General features: G+C 38.4%; 3 protein-coding genes across 3 annotated transcripts; 2 read left to right on the top strand and 1 right to left on the bottom strand.

Annotated features, from left to right (window-relative positions):
• Positions 1-1,559: 1,559 nt before the first annotated feature.
• On the top strand, positions 1,560-12,950 carry ppp3r1a (protein phosphatase 3, regulatory subunit B, alpha a). Its single transcript, XM_077729236.1, has 6 exons — positions 1,560-1,754; positions 3,014-3,053; positions 7,671-7,847; positions 8,687-8,746; positions 9,737-9,921; positions 11,308-12,950. The coding sequence occupies exons 1-6, from the start codon at positions 1,752-1,754 to the stop codon at positions 11,353-11,355; spliced, it is 513 nt and encodes a 170-aa protein (XP_077585362.1). The 5' UTR covers positions 1,560-1,751; the 3' UTR covers positions 11,356-12,950.
• A 129-nt stretch (positions 12,951-13,079) lies between these two features.
• On the bottom strand, positions 13,080-15,609 carry pno1 (partner of NOB1 homolog). The gene is made up of 7 exons (XM_077729235.1): positions 15,306-15,609; positions 15,090-15,236; positions 14,780-14,863; positions 13,995-14,055; positions 13,792-13,909; positions 13,409-13,479; positions 13,080-13,332 (listed from the first exon to the last, which is right to left on the bottom strand). Exons 1-7 carry the CDS (start codon positions 15,492-15,494, stop codon positions 13,265-13,267), a joined length of 738 nt encoding a protein of 245 aa, XP_077585361.1. The 5' UTR covers positions 15,495-15,609; the 3' UTR covers positions 13,080-13,264.
• A 188-nt stretch (positions 15,610-15,797) lies between these two features.
• Positions 15,798-21,725, top strand: dnaaf10 (dynein axonemal assembly factor 10). Its single transcript, XM_077729234.1, has 8 exons — positions 15,798-16,817; positions 17,051-17,151; positions 17,228-17,358; positions 17,424-17,525; positions 19,256-19,371; positions 19,794-19,928; positions 21,127-21,224; positions 21,329-21,725. The coding sequence occupies exons 1-8, from the start codon at positions 16,632-16,634 to the stop codon at positions 21,534-21,536; spliced, it is 1,077 nt and encodes a 358-aa protein (XP_077585360.1). The 5' UTR covers positions 15,798-16,631; the 3' UTR covers positions 21,537-21,725.
• Positions 21,726-21,796: the final 71 nt, after the last annotated feature.

The raw sequence follows: 21,796 nt of genomic DNA, 5'->3' as shown, positions 1-21,796 counted from the left end.
ATTTCAATTTGATCTATGCAATAATAATAATAATTACAAAGGAACAATATAGTCCTGCAGTAGAGTTCCTTTTAGTTTGTGTGATTCCCTTCCGCCATCTTGGCTTCATCTTTAAAGCCACTTAGAATTAAACAGGATGTGTAGAATGCCAGCAAGGAATTAGCCTGTTTTAGTGAACTTTGACCTATTGGTGGATTCTTAGTGAATGAATCCTTAATTTCACGAGGGCAAAGAACTTTTCAAGTACAGTAAGTAAAAAAAATAGATCTCAAATATCATGCAATTAGGTAACTTGAAAATCTTAAATATTATACTATTACTTTTTTCTTAACAGTAAGGCATTAATTGTATATGTGAAAAATAATTTTGTAACGGTAATGCATACATTTGTATTCGTCAGAGCCAACTCAATAAAATACCCTTAATTACATAAATTAACAGTGGACAGTACCTACAATATACACAATTGAAAATATTCAAAATATCGTTTAAAGTAGTGCAAGCTAGCTATATCAATATCATCATCTTATTCAGGTAAGGAATCACTTTTAATAATATGCCCAGTTATTAAACATACTTTAGAAAATTACAACTCTAAAACAGAATGCATCATTTATAGACGAATAAAAAATTGATCTAAATAAAATACCAGCATCTGCTTGTATAGACTAACTATAATGCGTTTGAAATGTATTTCCAATTCATTCAAATTATTTCATAAAATACAAGTAAGCGATCATGTTTTAAATTATATTGTGATTTAGTCATCTTATTTTTATGTAATAGGATTAGATCTGCTGAAAAAAAATTGGGCAAGATTTTAACTTTTATTCTCTGAGTTTGGATTTTATTCTCAGAATTTGGACTTTGATTTGGGAATTCTAATTCTATTTTCAGAATTTTAGCCTCATTTTATTTTTCAGTGGTGCTAATCTCCAAAATCAGATTTTATTCTAAGAATTTTGAGTTTAAAGTGGGACTCCGGTTCTATTTTTATTCTGGATATAAAAAAAAAACATTGTGTTCCGTATCTTTATGTTTTATGTTTTGGTAAAAGTTCTTCATTTTTAAAGGAGTTGGAGGCTATCTGATTAATCGACTGGAAAAAATCCCTGGATGTAGGGTATATGTTAATCCCTCGGATATTATGGTTAATATAGACCAGACATGGCCGTAATAAAAGAAAAACCACAAAGTACAATCACCCCATTTATAACTACTTTTTTTCAGTGCTGAGTTCTAGTAGCAAGAGGAAGACAGGAGAGCGGCTTCCGCTTGCGAGTTTTAGCGTGGATTTTCAAATTTTTGTAAACTTTTAAAAATGCAAAATAACTTTTTATTTTGATGAAAAGAAAACACAAATTTCGTTATACACCGTTGTTGAATAATGACAATAGGAGGCTTTTGACTTCTACTTTTGACTGACTGACAAAAAAAAACTGCCATGTAGTGAAACCGTGAAAGTCAAAACCGCGAATTTCGAGTAATTACTGTAGATTACACCGTGGTTGTCTATTGACTCCGCCTTCTCTTCCTCCTCCTGTTCCGTTTATTGGCTCTCCCTCCCTGCTTCTCCACTGCAGTCAACGCGTCTGTGAGCGAGGCTGTTGAACCCCTAAAACTGAGTGTAAAACGCCGAGACGTGATCCCCCTTCTATCCCGTAGGAGTGGTCTCACCGCGCCGGCGTTCAGAGCTCTCCTTCAAGCACTGTCTTCCAGCTTCGCCTAGATTTCTTCATCTACGCATAACCATGGTAAAAACAACTGCCGTTTTCTCCCGCGCTTCACCCGGTCGATGAAATGCGCCATTTTACATAATATTTGGCTAGTTTTGTTGAATGGTAATGGGGAACTCGATTTTCTTGCCTACTTTGTGGCTCCTTGTCCGCACCCTGTGTGTAATACCCCCAGGGAGGGGGAACTGGTGGGGTCTAGACTGTCAGCAGCCGGAAAGCCTTTGGCCCACATTCGCGTCTTTTGATCCTCTGCCACTTAAATGTCTTGTTGATCACTCTTACGTTTACGTGTAATAGTGGTTTTCGTGGCATAAATTCACGCTGCAAAATCACCTAGTGGACCGGAACGCCGTGTTTTAAATGTGGCACTTGGTGTGTTTTGTTGTCGGTGTTGACATGTTCAACAATGTAATTTCACGAAGAAGCTGTCATGGCAGGCCACACGGTAGCATCGTGTGCTGCCAAATTTAGTTTAATTTGAATTTTAAAGTAATAATAATAATGGGAATGAACAACCAATATGTTTTAACTCGGAGGGACGGCAGTAAATGGCCATGTTTCAGTGCAATTGACGTGTATAATCGTACAAATCCATTTAAACTGGGAGGGGCTAGCAGACTACATATCTTCTCAGTTCCAAAGGATTGGACTGGTTTCACAGTTTGTTAGCAAGTATTTACATTTTGTCCCCTAAATGCAGCTCCTATTATAAGTAGATTCAGTCACTCATTTTCTGAACCCCTTTATCCTCATTAAGGTCGCGGGGGTGCTGGAGCCTATCCCAGCTGACTCTGGGCCAGAGGCAGGGGACACCCTGAATTGGTGGCCAGCCAATCGCAGGGCACTAGAAGATGGACAACTATGCGCGCACACACACACACACATACACACAAACACACATACCTTAAGGCAATTTAGAGTGTGCAATCAGCCTACCATGCATGTTTTTGGAATGTGGGAGGAAACTGGAGCACCCGGAGGAAACCCACACAGGCCTGGGGGAGAACATGCAAACTCCACACGGATGGCCATGACCTTGATTTGAACCCAGGACTCCAGAGCTGTGAGGCCGACGTGCTAAACACTCGCGTCACCGGGCTGCCCTCTGGGAAAATTTTCTCTCTGAGAAATGTCAAATATTCAAACATACCCAAAATATAGATACACTTGGTGTCCTATATTTTATTTTTAAATTGGTAGAGTAAGTGTGTGCAACGGATTACTCAAGAGTACATAGGCCTAATGTAAATATTAATAAGTTCTTGTTTTTCTCTCAGGGAAATGAAGCCAGCTTCCCTCTGGAAATGTGCACGCATTGTAAGTATTGCCGTCATTTTTTAAATTTTTTTATAAAAATAATTCATAGAAAACTTGCTCGGTGACGGATACAGTGTTCCCTCGCATATCGCGGTTAATGGGGACCGAGACCCCCCGCAATAGCTGCATTTCCGCGAAGTAGGCGTGCCCCTTCAAAAATGCTTAAAGAAACGTATAACACATGCACAAAAGCACCACCAAGCAAAAACATCATAGTAGTCCGGATGGAGGATCTTCTGCAGGTTTTTTGCACGTTAGAAACATCGTTATTGGGAGTTGTGAACATTGTTTTTTGGGCGGGGAAGATGCGCCTGTAAACAGCCAGGACGTCATCAATGCGATTCCTGAACTCTCACCATGCTATTGACCATTTCTTTGGCCTTTTTTTGATGCAACTACTAATTCTTATTGAATAGTTTGTTTCCACCTCTTGTAAAATGATGTAATTTATAATTTTAACTTAATATCTTAAAAATTTTGATTTTTATTTTTCCTGAAAAAAATCTGCGAAGCTCTGAGTCCGCGATAGCTGAAGCGCGAAGTAGCGAGGGAACACTGTACATTGCTTATTCAATTACTGAAATGAGTGCGGCCGGTGGAGCTAGTGGTTAGTGTGTCGGCCTCACAGCTCTGGGATCCTGGGTTCAAATCCCGGTCACGTCCACCTATATGAAGTTTGTTTGCATGTTGTCACCGGGCCTGCGTGGGTTTCCTCCAGGTACTCCGGTTTCCTTCCACATTCCAACAACATGCATGGTAGGCTGATTGGACACTAAATTGCCCCTAGGTATGAGTGTGCATGGTTGTCGGTCTCTTTGTGCCCTGTGATTCAGGGTGTGACCCGCCTCTGGCCCGAAGTCAGCAGGGATAGGCTCCAGAAAACCCGTGACCCTAATGAGGATAAAGCGGTTCAGAAAATGAGATGAGAAGTACTGCAATGATATCTCATCTCAGTGTTACTGGAACAAGGACACAGTAGAAAAAGCAGCTAAAACGGGTGCACGTCGCATGGGGCTTTAATTGGTGGGGGGACTGAGCTCAGAACAGGAAATGATGACCTCCATTACACGTGATTAAAGGAACTGTAAAATTATTTAGGATTTTCTTTTAAATAGAAGAAATAACTAGGGATGTGGAAACCTTTGGCAACTGACAAAATATACTGTTATGTGTCCGGGGTATGTAGCGTGCTAGGACTGAAAAGCAGGGAAGCAATAAATACAGACTAAGAAACCAAGTGAACAAAACCAAACTTTACAGGGTAGGACCCAGGGAGACAAGGAGCACTGGACATGGGGAAAGCAAAGGTAAACATAGGTCGCCACAAGTGACACACAAGCGATGATTCGACAAGGACTGACAAATACACGGGGTTTAAATAGACAGACATGGGTTGACGAGACAATCAGAAACACCCGTGTTTCATGTTTGATTTTTTGTTGTTGAGATTTTGCATTTTATAACATGAATATCTTCCCAGTTGCATGTTTCGTAACCTGAATGTTTCATTCATTCATTTTCTGAACCGCTTATCCTCACAAGGGTCGTGGGGGGGTGCTTGAGTCTATCCCAGCTGACTTCAGGTTGGAGGCGGGGGACACCTTTAATTGGTGGCCAGCTGATCTCAGGGCACAAGCAGACAGATAACCGTTCACACTCATACCTAGTGAAATTTGAAGTGTCTAATCAGCCTACTCACTATGCATATGCATGTTTTTGGAATGTGGGAGGAAACCGGAGTACGCGGAGAAAGCCCACGTGGGCCTTGGGAGAACATGCAAACTCCACACAGGTGGACTGACCTGGATTCAAACCCAGGACCTCAGACCTGTGATGCTGACGCGCAAACCACTCATCCGGCGGGCCTCCCTGAATAATTCATATGTAGAGACGTTTGTACCAGGTGCAGTGTACCTCTGGATTGTTTATCTGCTTCTAGTCTTTAATTCATTCACTAGCATTGAGTGATAATGGTTCACTGCCATTGACTGCGATAGGTGTCCAGTCCAATTTTGGTTTTTTTTTCATCGATCACTGTCAACCCCGAATGACTACATTTTAATACCCTGATATTTTTTTACTGGAAAACTACTGAAAATTATGTGATGAAACCGTTTTGTGAGCATGTGTTTGGAAATCCGGGACATCCTTATTGCGACCGTCATCATACTCCCACAAGCAGATGGTCCATTCTGGAGGCCTGGCTGTGGGCCATGCTGGCATTGATCTTTATCGTTATAAAAACTCAACACAGATTGGAACTCTGTCAGTACACTAGGATTCCTTTGAATGTAAAGTGCTATAAAGAGTAACTCTCGGCACTTATGTTTCACACTCGAGGCGTGGTTCGAAGCATTCCACCTTAAACTCATGTATGAAGAATTTCCCCTCACAAATTGGAATGCTGTTCATGTATGACCAAAGAGCTTGATGGCATCAACACCACCCATCTGGACGTTCTGACCGGACGTTGGGGTTTCCCTAGGGACTATGAGTCACCGTCGGGGTGGAGAAGGGGAGTTCAGAAGGGCTTTCTATTGACGGTGCAGCTATAAATAACACTGTCCTGGTGGGTTCCTGCAGCCACATGCAGGAAAGCTGTACGTTACCTTGGCAATTGGATTGATGGAGTTTTTGATTTATACTAGATTGTTATGAACCAAATTATGAAAACGTACTGCACAGGGAAACACGCTTAATAAATAGTCAAATTAAACCAGAACAGAGTGTGGTATCAACATGCCCCAAGTCATGTCCTTGACATAGTTGAAATTTGAAGCGTCTTATACTTATATATATGTACAATTGTACTTTTATAAATATATATTGTGCCAAAAATGATTATTTAAATTTTTGCAATATATGAACTATTATGTGTTATTTATGACTCTGGTCTTAATATTTCAGATGGAAATATACATTGGACGCTAAAGCTGCTCTAAGAAAAATTAGATTATGAAAGTTGTTTTACCTCTACTTACTAAATTGTGTTTCCACAACTTGTTTCGTAACTTGGATTTCTCATAGAAATAGAGCAGTATTTTGTATGTAAATACTCGTGAATCCTCAAACACACTACCAACTAAACTCTTCAAATATGATCACAGTGTCCCAATTATGTATTAAAAATGTGCAAAACATAAATGATAAGAAAAGTATTTACTAATGTAATGAAATGAATACCAAGAATGCAAAAACATTTTCTATTTGGCAGGTGCAAACGTATAGGAAGGAACCCTAACCCAGCACCCGAACACATAAGCACATCTAAACAACTTCAAATTATGAATCCAAAACAACAGCATTAAATAGCTGCTTTTTCCGGACATAATCGACTCCGTCACTTTCTGTGCAGTTTCTTCCTCTTCTATCCAAAGGAGTAAACGTCTCTCTATCTTGTCGTTCAGTGATGACCTCGTTTTTGTAATCATAGAGAGGCCCTCCCAAGGAACCGTTGCTCTTAATGCGTCCTTGCTTCATTATCGTCGTGACATTAGCTTGGTTAGACGTAATGCCTTGTCATATCACTGAAAGGGCCACCTTCTTCATTTCTTTGGCAGCGATAAATACAAACAAAAGAACAAAGCTTTGCTTTAACTACACACAAAAAACTAAAAGAAAAATAAATATGGAGGGTTGTTGTTGGCAAACAGCCAGAGGAGTGTCGGTAAATTATTAAGCAACACTACTGTGACAATTTCCAAATAAAATTACAGATACAGGAAATGTATTGACATCAGAACTACCGTATTTACTCGAATTTCGTATTTGTCGGACAATAAAAATGATGACTGTATCGAGGGTACGGCTTATATGAGCATAAAAAGACGACATGCACGAAACTACACAAACTTCACTTCCGTTGGAAACGAAATGATTGCACATCTGTGATTATGAAATAAAACAACTTCCGCTTTGATTTTTTTCTTGTGATATCTTATTCAAAAGTGACAATTATTGCAGTAGTATGAACCATCGGAAAAAAAAGTCATTTCGACATTAGAAGCAATTTGGCCAACACAACATCTTAAACTTCTGGTAAGAAAATTGTAATTTCTGTCTTTAAAAAGCATCATGTTCTCATCATGATAGACTTATTTGTTTTTTCCAAATTGAATAATTTGATATTTTGCATTGACAAAGACAGGCATATTAACTTCCTTATGATATTGACCCTAATAATGTGCTTTGGATTCATACATTATCTCATAAATACAACGTGTGATGATGTTTTTTTTAAAAGTTTCCCAGTAACACCTTTGTACTCCCTATAAAAAACAATGAACATGGAGTTGAAAATTGTGAATCAGGGGGCGGGACATTCGCAAGAAAATTGTAAAATTCAAAGATTTTAGGCAATTTTAAGGGTGCGGCTTATGTGCGGGCGGCTTATATCTGTGTAAATATGGTAAGTGGGTCGAAGAGTTTGCGAAAGGTCAATTGCTGCTATAGAAAATCTATTCTAACTCGGGGGTGCCTTCTGGTCCAAAAGGATTGGGCGCGTTTCACTTGCAGTGTCAGTGAAACATCCGTTGAAATCTTTGACATTGTGGTATTATATTATTTTCGATATTAAATTTAGTCACCAACTGTGCATTTTCTTGTTTTGTGTTTAAGTTGACCCGGATGAGATCAAACGTCTGGGGAAGCGTTTCAAGAAGTTAGACCTGGATAACTCGGGCTCCCTCAGCGTGGAGGAGTTCATGTCCCTTCCCGAGTTGCAGCAGAACCCATTGGTGCAGAGGGTTATCGACATATTTGATACAGATGGCAACGGAGAAGTGGATTTTAAAGGTGGATACCACAAATTCAGATGTTGCTCTGTTTGTAATACGGCACATTTTTTTTGGTCTAGGGGCCCCAATTCTCAACTTTTTTTATCATCCAATTTTTTTTAATTCAAAACTCATTTTTAGTGGAAAGAAAATATAATAATTATTAGACTAAAACCGGGCAGGCCGGTGGAGTGAGTGGTTAGCGTGCCGGCCTCACTACTGTGGGGTCCTGGGTTTGAATTCAAGTCACGTCCACCTCTGTGTAATTTATGTGGGTTTCCTCCGGGTGCTCAGGTTTCCTCCCACATTCCAAAAACATGCATGGTGGGCTGATTGGACACTCTAAATTGCTGCCCCTAGGTAAGGGCGTGAGTGTGCATGGTTGTCCGTCTCCTTGTGCCCTGCTAATATTCCAGTTTAATAGTAATTTTCAAATGTTAACAAGTGAAATACAAATATTGTGGCAGTATTGCAAATTTCATTACGACAAACAAGCAAAAAGGACTTAGAAAACCATCTTACCTAATGCCAAAGTTGCCTGGGATAGAATCTGTAAATTTTGAGGAACGTAAAGTAGATAAAAATATTGAAAAGACTGTTACTGCAGTGCAGTGCTTCTCAAATATTTTCGATTGCGAGCCAGAGGAAGAATTAAACGTTTCACCTTAAAAATGTTTTAAAAAATCTATTTCTATACAATTTATACAGAAATCTCTCTGTAAGGCAGACTGTCAATGTATTTATTCTTTAAAAGATAGTAAAAAAAACATGATATAAGTTATGAGTGCTTGCTATATACATGGACTTTCATTCTCTTCCATAAAATGTTTTTTGGCCTTTGACTCTTTGCTGTTATAGAGTTCATCGAAGGTGTGTCGCAGTTCAGCGTCAAAGGTGACAAGGAGTCGAAGTTACGATGTAAGTTGACCCCTTACCCCGTCTTTTCTCTGGCATTTAGATGTACAATGACAATAAATTGAAATGGTGTTATTTCATGATACTTTCTATCCTAAAATGCCCCCCACCAAGTATCTGTATTCATTTAAAAAGTCACCATATTTTCTCCTAGAATAGCACCTCTGTTAATTAATTGACTGCTGCTGACAGCGCTAGACGTTCAATTAATTTCAACTGGGGGAATTTAAAGGTCACTGCCTCTTCATTTTCGGTAAACTATAAATTACTTCCTCTTCATTTTTGGTCATTTTTTAATTACTTCCTCTTCATTTTAGGTCATCTATAGGTCGCCTCCTCTTCATTTTCGGGAATTTCTAGGTCACTTCCTCTTCATTTTCGGTCAATTATGGTCGTCGCCGGACGTTTGGTCGCCAAACGTCCAGCGACCAAACGTCCAGCGACCAAACGTCCAGCGACCAAACGTCCAGCGACCAAACGTCCAGGCGACCAAGCGTCCAGGCGACCAAACGTTCGGCGACCAAACGTTCGGCGACCAAACGTTCGGCGACCAAACGTTCGGCGACCAAACGTTCGGCGACCAAACGTTCGGCGACCAAACGTTCGGCGATCAAATGTCTGGCAACCAAACGTCCGAGTTTGGGAATTTATAGGTCACTTCCTCTTCATTTTAATTATGGGACATTTGAGAGCCACTTTCTGTTCATTAACCTAAAATCAACTAGAATTTACTAGTAAATGCCCCAAAAATTCAACAGGAAGTGACAGTTTAATGCCCAAAAAATTTAACAGGAAGTGACAGTTTAATGCCCAAAAAATAAACATGAAGTGAAACAGAAATTAACTCATTAACTGCCATTGACAGCCATAGAGCCAATTCACAGAAGGATGAAATGAGATTGTTTCTCCCCATTTCCTGATCCATGTAAAATTATAGGTTCTACAACGTATTGTGATATAATCATCATGAGTCTCTTTGTCCGTTACTTGCAGTTGCTTTCCGCATTTATGACATGGACAAGGATGGCTACATCTCCAATGGCGAGCTGTTCCAGGTGCTGAAAATGATGGTAGGAAACAATTTAAAGGACACACAGCTGCAGCAGATCGTGGACAAAACGATCATCAACGCCGACAGGGATGGTGATGGCAGGATATCCTTTGAGGAGTTCTGTGCGGTGAGTCTCAGCCACGAGGCGTAACTCTGCTACTAAACACTAGGGCTGCAGCCATCGATCATTTAAGTAATTGATATACCTACTTACGACCAATTCATTAGATTAATCATTTAATGTGTTGCACAATAATGTTGAGATGTGAAACAAAGAAGCAAGTGTTTCGGCTTGCAATAATATTAATTGCCTTATTTCTAGCACACAATGCACCAATATAGGCTATACAACATGCAAACTTCACACAAGAAGTCACAAACGTGGGTTTGAATCTTCGATCTCGGAACTGTGAGGCTAACCACTCGTTTACCGGGCTGCCTAATTAATAAATTAAACACTGCAATTAACTACGGTCGTACCTCTACTTACAAATTCTTCTACATGCAAAACAGTCAAGCGCAGAACTGAAAAATAAGAGGGTTTAAATAAGGGCAGGAAGTGGATCTTAATTGGAGTCGGGAATGAGTGGGAAGGCCTGGGCAGGGCTCTGCCACAAGGGTGGAGCCATAACCCCAGGTACTTGCAAAATAAACCCAAAACCAAACACTAAACAACACAACCTTCTACAGAATGTACACTCAGACTGACAGCCGTAACAAATGAAAAAAATTATAAGAAATGCAGATATTCTCCAGTGGGATGGAATTGCAGGGAGCAGCTGAGTAATCATATATACACATGTGCACGTATCTACAAAACCTAAAAAATATGTTATGTAGACTCAGAAATTTTCAAGAATTAAGATCTTAGAAGTCCATGATGAACATCATCAGCCAGACCTCCATGGTGCTAGAAAAAGATGAAAAACAAAGGAGGGTTTTGGCCGGACGGTCTCGCTCAAACTTTGCCGGTGGACGATACTCCACTTAGTCCGCCTGGAGTGCGCCGTTTCCCCATCTGGCCCAGTAGCCGCGATCCTTCACAAATTGGCTCTTGTTCACCTACAGTGCGCTAATCTCGGAAAATTCAAATTGAACTTAAAGCTCCTATTCAAATTACAGTGTTCCCTCGCTACTTCGCGGTTCAGCCACCGCGGATTTAGAGCTTCGCGTTTTTTTTTGGGGGGGGGGAATACAAATATTACATTGACATATAACATATTTTACAGTTTTTTTTTGTTATAACATGAATTCCACTCTCTATACCCGTATTCTATATGGTGTACTGTATGCAGGGGGGGGGGGCTAAAAATATATTAAGAAATATTTCTATATTTTTTTATTAAATTCAAATTAAGCGTTTTTGAAGGGGCATCCCTACTTCGCGGAAATTCACTTATCGCGGGTGGTCCCGGTCCCCATTAACCGCGATAACCGAGGGAACACTATACTTGATTTCATCGATTGTTTGTAGCTCTGCCTCCAGGGTGACTTGCTTTCTTTCCCTCCTCAGGTGGTCGGGGGTCTGGACATCCATAAAAAGATGGTGGTGGATGTGTGAGCCTACTTCTGCCCTCCTGAGTTCTCCTCCACACACGCTTTCGCTTACCCTGCCGTCGACGACCATATGTCAAAAAGCACCTGTGTTCCGTGGGCAGATTTACCATCGCCAAGGGCCCCAAGTGTTTCATGAAGAGCTAGTGCCGCTCCCCGAAATATCGAACAAGACTGAAAAACGAGGAGACCGACGGAGAGAACCCCCTCTTTTTTTTTTTAAATATTTATTTCTTCATCTTTTATATGTGAGTAAAGTATCTATACGTTCATTTACACTTGACTTGCAGTACAACCAGTTGGTCAGGAATGACGTGCCAAGCAGACATATCCAGTTACCCTAAATGTATTTTCAAAATATTTGAGAAGAAAAAGCCTTTAATTTGATTTTGTTGTTGCTTGATAGTGCTGGAATAAGAAATGTAGTAGGTTTTTTTTCAAATTATGTTTCTTAAAGACTTTTATAGTAACAGTAAGTTAAATCATCTGTCATTGACGGCAATAGATTTGGGGTGAAGGACGCTGACACTTTCGGTATCCTAATTTAAATGGATTGGATATCTATTACTGTCAATGGCAGTCAATTTAGTATTCGTAGGATGGTATTTTAGTAGTGATATGAGCCTCGTAAAAGAAAGTCTGTTCAAAATTAAAGGGAAAAAATAATTAATGCAGTTTCTGAATATGAACAACCTTTTAATCATTCCTTAGATATTAAACTATTTTGATTTAGACCCATATTTTTGTTTGTTTGGGGGTTGGGGTTTGACTTTAAAATAAACCCAGGAACAATGAGAGCATCTACCAGATGATCTTCATTTTTATTTTTTCATTAGATCACTTTTGTTCAAAATTATTTTGGGCAAAACATTGATCAGATAACCCCTTTATTTAGTTTATTTGTTGCTCCCTGGGCTTTGACACTCTGCAATGTATTGTTTTTCTTATTGCAGAATGTATTTTGTAGAAAAACACTTTTAAATCTTCCAATTTTTTCTGGCATTAAAAAGCGAGCTGTGAACATTTTTTTAATAACTTGGAAATGTCAAAGTTTCCTTTTGGGCTATTTTGTTTTCTTAGCCTGGAAATGATTTAAAAAAAGGAATTGATGAAAGTACATTATTTTTAGGTGTTACACTGTACATCTCCCAATTTCCCAAAACTGGAGAATTGCTATAAACTGGATTAAGCATGATACAGATTCCCTTTTCTTTTGCGCATGAAGATGTTTGGGAGAGCTGGTCTTGTTTACACTTTGGACTGATGTGACCAGAAACTATTTGAGTTCTACACCGTCTGGATGTTGCCAAATGATTGGTCTCCACATGAACTGAAGTGCAGGATGTTGGTGTCATAATATTTACTGCCACAAGCTTTTAGACTTTTTTAAGGTACATAATGGTTAAATGCACTTATGTAGTTAGCATCACATTAATTGGGAATTGCAGTTTTGGAGATTTATCTTATATATATGGGGGATTTCAAATATATATTTATAAGTTTTCTTCTGTTTTTGTGCATGCTGCAACTTATGCTGTACGACTGTTGGAAACTTGAGCTATAGAAAAATGTATTTGCATTTAAATAAAAGAAAAGATTCCATTTATCTCTTATATAGTTCTTACCTCACCAGAAAAACAATTTAGATTTTGTTCCTTATTATTTTGGGCAAAACCTTAGCAGATAGCACAAACTATTCAAAATAGTGAAATGAAAAAAATACAATTTAAATTAGAATTTTGAATTCTTTATTACCTTGAGACCAGAAGACGGCCAAAAAGTAAACAAAATTGACTTCATTGATCTTTATATACACGGTACACAAAACTTTTTTTTATCATGTGCATTCCTCATCTGATGTCCATGATGATTATATCATGAGGAATTGCCAAAGTGTTGAATAAACAGCAACCAGGTCAGAATCTTTCCGCAGCCCTACTAGCAACCGCTCGGATGTTGCCGTACACTTTGGACGGTGGACTTCCTGTTAAGGGGAAAGAATGTGTTTAGGAAAAGAATACTTAATTGAAGAATGAAACAAAAAATATGAAGTTTCTCACCTAAGATGAGGTTACATAAGGCTGTGCGGGCCATCTTAATGTTTTGAAAGGAACCCAAAATGTGGACTTTCCTGTAAAAGCCAGACAACATCAATTTACAACCTTTTTTTTTTTTACAGACTAAAGCGCTACATTTTGTTCTGTGTATTTATCGCAAAAATAATGTGGAGACTTGCAGCTAATAGCCTGTAAATGTAGGTGTTTCAAATTGAAATAATTCTATAGAATTTGTTAAAAAATAATCTAGTCTCAAATGCTATGAATAATAACATCACATGAATCTAATGTCACTCGTTATTAATTTTCTAAAGTAACTAGTGACTAAAGGTAAAAGTTGAAATGAAAAAGTACACCAAAATTGCAAGTTAAATGATGTAACTAACGTGTTTGCCAGCACAATGCGAGTCTTGGTGACGTTTTCAATGGTGAATTTGGTTTTTCCTCCTTTGCCGGCAATCCTCCCAATGGCTCGCGACAAGTGATCGCCCTTTAGCGGTTTTACTGCAAAAAAGAACCAAAAAAGTAGAAACAGAAAGTGATCACGAGTCCTATTCAGTGGGAAAATTGTCCCCAAACTCTGTTTTACCGTCTGTGACGTCAAAGGATTCCAGAAAGAGTTCGTCCAGCCTTACAAGGGCTAACGCATCCTAGCAAGTACACATAAAAATTGTCATTACTCACATATTGTTATGTTTTCAAATTCAAGATTGACTTGAAAAATGTAACACATTTGATTTTCTTTAATCCCAACTCAATCTCAGCATTAATTTACAAACTAATTTAAATGGATTTGAACTAAAAATAAACATTTACATCATATGAATAATAGTTTTGTTCTCGTGAAAGAGATGCCATAATTTGCGTGTGGTTCTTCTACTTGTATTTTTAAACTCATTTTTTTCTTTTATTTACTTTTCTACTGTGTCTACATGTTTGGGTCGGATTAATTGGTAAAGAGTTGAGAACATACCATATTTTCTCATATAAACTGTATTTCTAACAAAAATTGTTTTGACTGAATCAGGGGTACGGCCTATGTGCACACAAGATTTACAGCGTTGCTATAATCTTTCGCCAGTAGATGTCGGGTAATTAAAATGTACTAATTGTTGGTTCATTTCTGTTTTGCAACTATTTCTGGATGAATTACTAACTTCCTGATGACAGTCATTCTAATAATGTGATTTTGATTCATCCAGTGTCTCTGAAATACCACATGCAATGATTTTTCTCAAGATTTTCCCTTCAAAGTAACATTTATATTCCCTACTTAAACCATGACAATTGATTAACCCTAACCCCTTCACGCGAGGGCATTTTATGTGGGAAAATACGGTACAGAATTAGGATTACTTGTGTAACCGTACTCACTTCAACCTGGAAGCCCATAACGAAGGCTTTCACAAAATCTGCTGCTTTGGCGAGTGCCGAAATGTCTTCTGTCTCTTTGCAAGTCTGACAGAAAAAGAAAATGACAAGTCATTACATTACACCCGTTTTAGTTTGCTTTAGTTTTTCTGTGCTCAACAAATTACACCCTCCTCGCGGGCTGCCATTGACGGTGACTGACGACCAGTCCTTTTAAACTGCCCCTCCCAGTGAGAGTGGATGGGTTGCATGTTAGTTGCCGTCAATGGTACCATAAAGCGATTATTCACATTCCAGAGCAACTGACACTCACTTTAATCTCCACATCGCGTGTTTTGAGGTTGAATCTGATTTGAAGTTGCAGATTTTCCACGATGGGAGTGTAGATCTTTAGCCAGTTCTCCTTGAGAGGTGTGTAGCGGTGTGGCGGAACGGGCACTTTACGCATTTGATCCGCCCCCTATGAATATAAAAAAAAAAAAACATAAAACCTTATGATACAACTGCACAACGATGTGTTTCTTATTACCCTTAGTTTGTCGAGAGAAATTGGTGGAAAATTAGGCCTCTTGTTTGCTTCAGGTCCCTCAGTGTCCATAGCAGCTGCTTCGCGTTTCCTCTTTTGGCTCTTTTTAGACTTTACTGTTATAAAACTGTCACCATCACCATTTTCTTCCACTGGAGTAGTGTCAACTGCTTCGTTTGTCGTCAAATCCATGATTAAATTAAGTTTCTGAAAAATCCAATCATTAATTAAAAGTCAGCAAAACACAAGCACGGAGGCTGATGGTGTCCTCGTGCAATCGGAAAGACCCGAGAAGGGACGTTAAAATCGCCTTAAAGAAATACAAATGCAGAAATGGGTTTAAAAAATGTAACTAATAGTTTCACATACATAAATATTTCCCAATAATGAAAATTAAAAAATGGCAATTTTACGCTTCAACAAATGTATTTAAGAATTACTCGGAAGAATAAATTCGGCAGGCAAATTTTTGGATACACAGCTTTGAAGGAACATGGTCCTTTTGGGTCTATTTTGGACAACCTGGTTGTTTGTTTTAAATTGTATACGGAATTTCTACGTTTTTTGGTTATTGAAAATATATTTACCTAACTGATTTTTTCCCCACGGAAACCAATCAATTAAATGTTGATATGTCTTCTTGGATGGACAACATCAAAGTATATTCTTTTCAGGCATGTCGTTGGACGAATGGGAATAGGGCCTTTCTTGGCTTCAGATATTTCGGGCAACTAGTTTAATTTTAAAAGGGCACAAATTATTTTGGTAAAAAGTTCATATTTTTTGCATAATAAACGCCAAGACAGATTAATTGATAAAACTGAATCAATAATATGGGAATTTTCAAAATTGTAACTATTTTTTCAGACATTTTTTGGGCATTCCCATGTCTGCACAGTGGGTCGTTTGGAAAAACAGTACGGACTTCTTTGCACAATCTTTTAGTATATGTTTTAACCCAATTTTTGAGATTTAAAGCTTCATCACGAAGTGCACAAATGACAAACAAAAAAACTAATAAACAAAAAATAATACATAAATAATCAATAAACACATTTCAGCATCACGCATTTCAATTATTGGCCAAAGTCGTCTATATAGCCATTTTAGGGTTGATGTCCTTCCTACTTCATATGTAAGAACATATTAATGAAATATTTTTGGTCAGGCATATGCTTGGACACTTTCATGCCCGGCTGTCAAATAGAGGGTCCTGACGATTGTCCCGACGACGTCATGTGTTTGGGTCGGTCCTAGCCACATTGATGTAGTGCACTTGCACATAATACACATTTATATATTATTTGGCGTTTATTGGGGCCAAGGAAGATGTCGACGCCACTCTCGAAGCCCCAAATAATCGCACACGTCCAGAAGAGTTTGAACTACACAGTTTTTGATTGCAAATGGATCCCGTGCAGTTCCAAATTCGTGTGTCTCGGCAACTTTCCGAGGGGAACCGGAGTTATACAAATATACGAAATGCAGCATGGAGAGGCTCAACTTATCAAAGAGGTAAACATAAATATAGTTATGTATTCTTTTTAAAACCACTTTCAAAGCTTTGGGGTGGTGTTGATTTTTTTTGTTAGGCTCAGTCTCCATAGGAACAGGACATTTACAAGTGTGGTGTCCATCCCCATTAGGAAGCAAAATAGTTTATCAACTTGATGATAGACATAATAAGACATAAGTTAGAGTCTTTAGTTAAGGTGCAAGTATTGAGTTCAATTTCTTTTACATTCAAGGTGGAAAAAGCCAAGCCCATAAAATGTGGTACATTTGGAGCCTCATCTCTTTGCCAAAGACACCTAGCAACGGGGGACTTTGACGGCCGTCTAAACATATGGTAGGTAATACCCTTCCGGTGCGGATGAAGTGTTTTTATTTAGCTTTGCGTAGTGCTTGATGTAGCTAATCCACAGGAACCTGGAGGAGCCTAATTTGCCAGTGTACTCGGTCAAGGCCCACAAAGAGATTGTCAACTGCATTGATGCTGTCGGCGGCCTCGGGATCGGTGATGGAGCACCTGAAATCGTCACTGGAAGCAGAGACGGTATGTCAGCTTGGCTGAAGTAATTTTAAGTTGCACATCCATTATAACATCATTTACCTTTGCAGGTGCAGTGAAAGTGTGGGATCCTCGGCAGAAAGACTCGCCTGTAGCCAATATGCAGCCGGTTGTAGGAGAAGCCAAAAGGGACTGCTGGACGGTTGCCTTTGGTATGTTGTCATCTCCAAAGCAATTATTGTCTTCCCTCGAATGTTGCGGCTTCAACATTCGCAGATTTTTTTCGGAGGGATATTAAAAATAAGTTCATAAAAATGTCTAAATCTACGCTGATAATCGCGACCAGAAGACATGAAAAATGGCAATTAAAAATGGCGGAGGTCGGTACAGCGCTTGATCTCTCGGTGCCAAAGATTGTAACTACTACAATAGCGGGAGAATGGCCGCTCCAAATATCATTTAAACAGGGCCTAAATTGCGTGTCGCCATGTTTTTCAAGTAAAAAAAAGAATTAAAAGGAAAAGTGACCGTGCTTATTAAATATATGCGATATGCATTGTATTTGGGGTGTCTCACTAATTCTATTGTGCATTTCTGTTATTTTAGCATTATTTTAATTTAGAGATCGACCGATATACATTTTTTATAAGTAGTTAGTAGAGGCCGATATTTGGTGCCGATATTCATTTCCTCAATAAGTGTAAAAAATGGTGCAAAAATAATATAATGGAAGTCTTGAACTTGTGACTGCATTTAGTGAGTTGATATATTTTTATGCTATTTGGTTTGATAAAATAGATTATGTGGGAAAACTAAAATATACCAATTTTTATCCTATTGCTACACTGTATTATATATCAGTACAATCAGACTGTAGTGAGTAAATAATAACAATAAATAATAATAAATAAATTAGTAGTCAGCATAATAACTCGGTAGCAGTCAATATATGATAAACAATTCATATTCAACATAGATAAGTAGTCAACAGGAATAAGGGTCGACACAGTTGATGATCTTTTGGGCTATGTTGATCACCTTGTGCAGTTTTTTCCTGTCGGCTTCTGTGCATCTTGAGTGCCACACTGACAGCATAGGTCAGCATTCTCTCAATGAGTGTCTGTTATGCTTTGAGGCATCAGCGCTATGGATGTCAGGCCATGTTGTCTGCTTTACAGTGCCTCGCAAAAGTATCCAGCCCCCCTTGAACTTTTCAATCTTACACCACATTTCAGGCTTCAAACATGAAAATTAAAAATTAATACTTTTTGTCAAGAATCGACAACAGGTCGGATGCAATCATGAAGTATTTTAAAAATATTATTATTCGGCCCCATTACTTTCAGTGCAGCAAGTCAGGGCAGAAGTTCAATGAGAATCTCTGAATGATCCAATGTTGACTGGTGATGATAAATAGAATTGACCTGTGTGTAATCATGCACCTGATTTGTGATAGTGTCAGATTGATTTGGAGAAGTTTAAAGCCGGATTTGGATACAAAAAGATTTCCTGAGCCTTAAATATCTCAAGGAGCACTATGCAAACAATCATATTAAATTGAAGTAGTGCCAGGCCAATGCAAATCTACCAAGACCCGGCTGTCACTCTAAACTTTCACCTCAAACGAGTAAATTAACTTATGAGCTCGGTCCCGGAACGCATTTAGTTCGTAGCTCAAGGTATTACCCAAATCCTTTTGCAAGGCACTATAAGTAGTAACACTTGCGTATTCTTACATTTGTCAATTCTAATTTATGTAAAGCTAAGTTATTTCGGTCGAAATTCTACAGCCCTATTTGTAACGTTACCCTTAAAATAAACATTACAATTTGGTATAGAATACCATTTTCATTTTAGAGAATAGCGCCAACATCATGGGCACTGTCATTTTAGATCAATGGTTGTAAGCATGTCCCTTGAACACCAGCATTTCTTTCCACAGGCCACGCCTTCAATGATCAGGACCGGTGTGTGTGTGCTGGATACGATAATGGCGACATTAAACTGTTTGACCTGCGCAATATGTCGCTGCGCTGGGAGACCAACATCAAGAACGGGGTGAGTCCTATCCGGTGTCCCGAAGCAGATTTTTAGAAAAACGTTCAATACTACAATTTTTCTCAAGATATGTTTTGCCGATGCTATAATTTGTCTTCCAGTAAATATAATGCTAAAAATATCATACATATTTAATTATATTTATTAGAGTGAGCTCTCGTTGTACAGGAGGTACCATCAGTGCTTAGTAAATTAAAAAAAAAGTTCTATTTTATACTCTGTTTACCATCATTCGTTTCTAAAGAGAAATTGTTCAACTCGGGAGATATCTTTGCATAGCAGTTTGATTTACTGCTGGAAAAAGGCTCAAGAGTACTGAAAACACACTAATTACTTCCTTATCAGATCTTATCTTGTGACAAAATCCGAATCAGGCTCCTATAACGTTAGTTACATCTCTAGTCATCACTTTTTGCCCGCAGGTGTGCAGCGTGGAGTTCGACAGGAAGGACATCAACATGAACAAGTTGGTGGCCACCTCGCTGGAAGGGAAGTTCCATGTGTTTGACATGCGCACTCAGCACCCCACCAAGGGTTTCGCCTCTGTCTCTGAAAAGGTAAGACTATTGGGCCACCATCTTTTTGGCTCTCGATTTTGGAAAATATCTCTTTCTGTGGTCTTGATGAGTTTCCAAGAGAAATTGGGAGAGGATTTTCACAGCCGGAAGTGTTGGTCTCATTTTGTGTGGTTTGGCGCTTCATTGATTGACAGCACTGCTGTCTACTAGTGTTAAAAGCGTTTTATTTAGAATGTTTCTGTTAATGTCTGAAAGTATTAGGAGTATTCTCTATTAAATGTTTAAATGCGTAAGCACTGAGAAGTTATAATTACTCTCCGACCTTTACAAGTGGGAGTTATTTAAGAATCAAGGGAATTCAAGACAACTGTTCTACTGACCGGAATTAAATAATAATTTTACCCCCTCCCGATTTAACCTAGTTCCACAAATGAATTTACCATCCAATTTTTTTATATCAAATATTTAATATAGTTCATGTTATTTTACTGTTATTTTATTTTTATATTACAGTCGTACCTCTACTCACGAAATTAATTGGTTCCTGAACTTTTTTCCTAACTTGAACATTTTGTAAGTAAAGCAGTATTTTATATGTAAATATTCGAATTTGTTCCACGGTCGTTACACAACATCCAACTAAACCCTTTAAATTAGTCAGTGTCCCAATTTTGTATGAAAGATGTGAGAAACACAAGAATTAGAGAAAATTAAAAGAAAATGATTTATTAATGTTTTAAAATCAATAACACATACAAAACCTGTGTTGAAACGCAGGGGAACAAAAGGAAGCTAATGGTAGGCAACAGAGAGAGACAGAGCACACTAATACATGAGAACACGATATTATTATTTCCTATTTTTTAGCAAAATAAATTTCCTATATTTCACCTATTTATTCACTAATAAATTATTTAGTTTTTGGGTGCAATGACAATAATTTTCCCACTATTTACAGTCAAATTAAATAAGTACATATATACAAATACAAATTATTTTTAATTTGTATTTTACCATTATTTGATGAGCAATCTCATTCTATTAGTTGAAAAAATATTTTTAAAATTATTTTATTTATACTCACCATTTATTTTATGATCATTTCTGGTTTTTATTTACCCTAATAATATTGAATATTTTCATGTAATGTGCGTGTCTGTGAAGCCATTGTTGATCATTTCTGGCTAAATAAGCAAACTTGTTTTGAATCTTGAGATATTTGCATTTGGTGTTTCAGGCTCACAAATCGACCATCTGGCAGGTGAGACATTTACCTCAGAATCGGGAGATCTTTCTGACGGCCGGCGGCTCGGGTGGCCTTCATCTGTGGAAATAGTGAGTCATTATTTACTTATGCATTCATCTCAGACACTTCACAGCCATGTCTGTTCTTTAAAATTTGCATTTGTTGCCCTTTTAAAATGATTTTTTTTTTTCAGCGAGTACCCAGCTCAACGCAGCAGGAAGGACTCGGACGGTAACAGCGTAGGCGTTCCGGGCTCAGTCACCCTGCTGCAGAATGTCACGCTCTCCACGCAGCCTGTCGCCAGCCTGGACTGGAGCCCCGACAAGCAGGGGCTTTGCGTGTGTGCTTCTTTTGACCAGGCGGTGCGCGTGCTCATCGTCACCAAACTCAATACAGTGTGAAAAACAAGCTTGGACTCTTCAGCCAACCATTGTGAGCAAAAGTGGAACTTTTTGAATGTAAAATGGCTTTTTTATTTGCCAAAATTCACCCACAATGTGGCCTTTAATACTGAAAAAAATAATTTTGATGTTAAAAAATACTTGTCTGAATATTGTTTTCGACAATTAAATGACATTTGAAGGGGAAAATTTACTGATTTTGGACTACTTTAAATTATGTACATAGCACAGTAATTTATTGTTTTTTGGAAAAACAAATG

This window comes from Stigmatopora nigra, chromosome 12 (genome assembly GCF_051989575.1).
Source record: "Stigmatopora nigra isolate UIUO_SnigA chromosome 12, RoL_Snig_1.1, whole genome shotgun sequence".
Classification (NCBI taxonomy): Eukaryota; Metazoa; Chordata; class Actinopteri; order Syngnathiformes; family Syngnathidae; genus Stigmatopora; species Stigmatopora nigra.
This window is presented reverse-complemented; position numbering and strand designations above follow the sequence as displayed.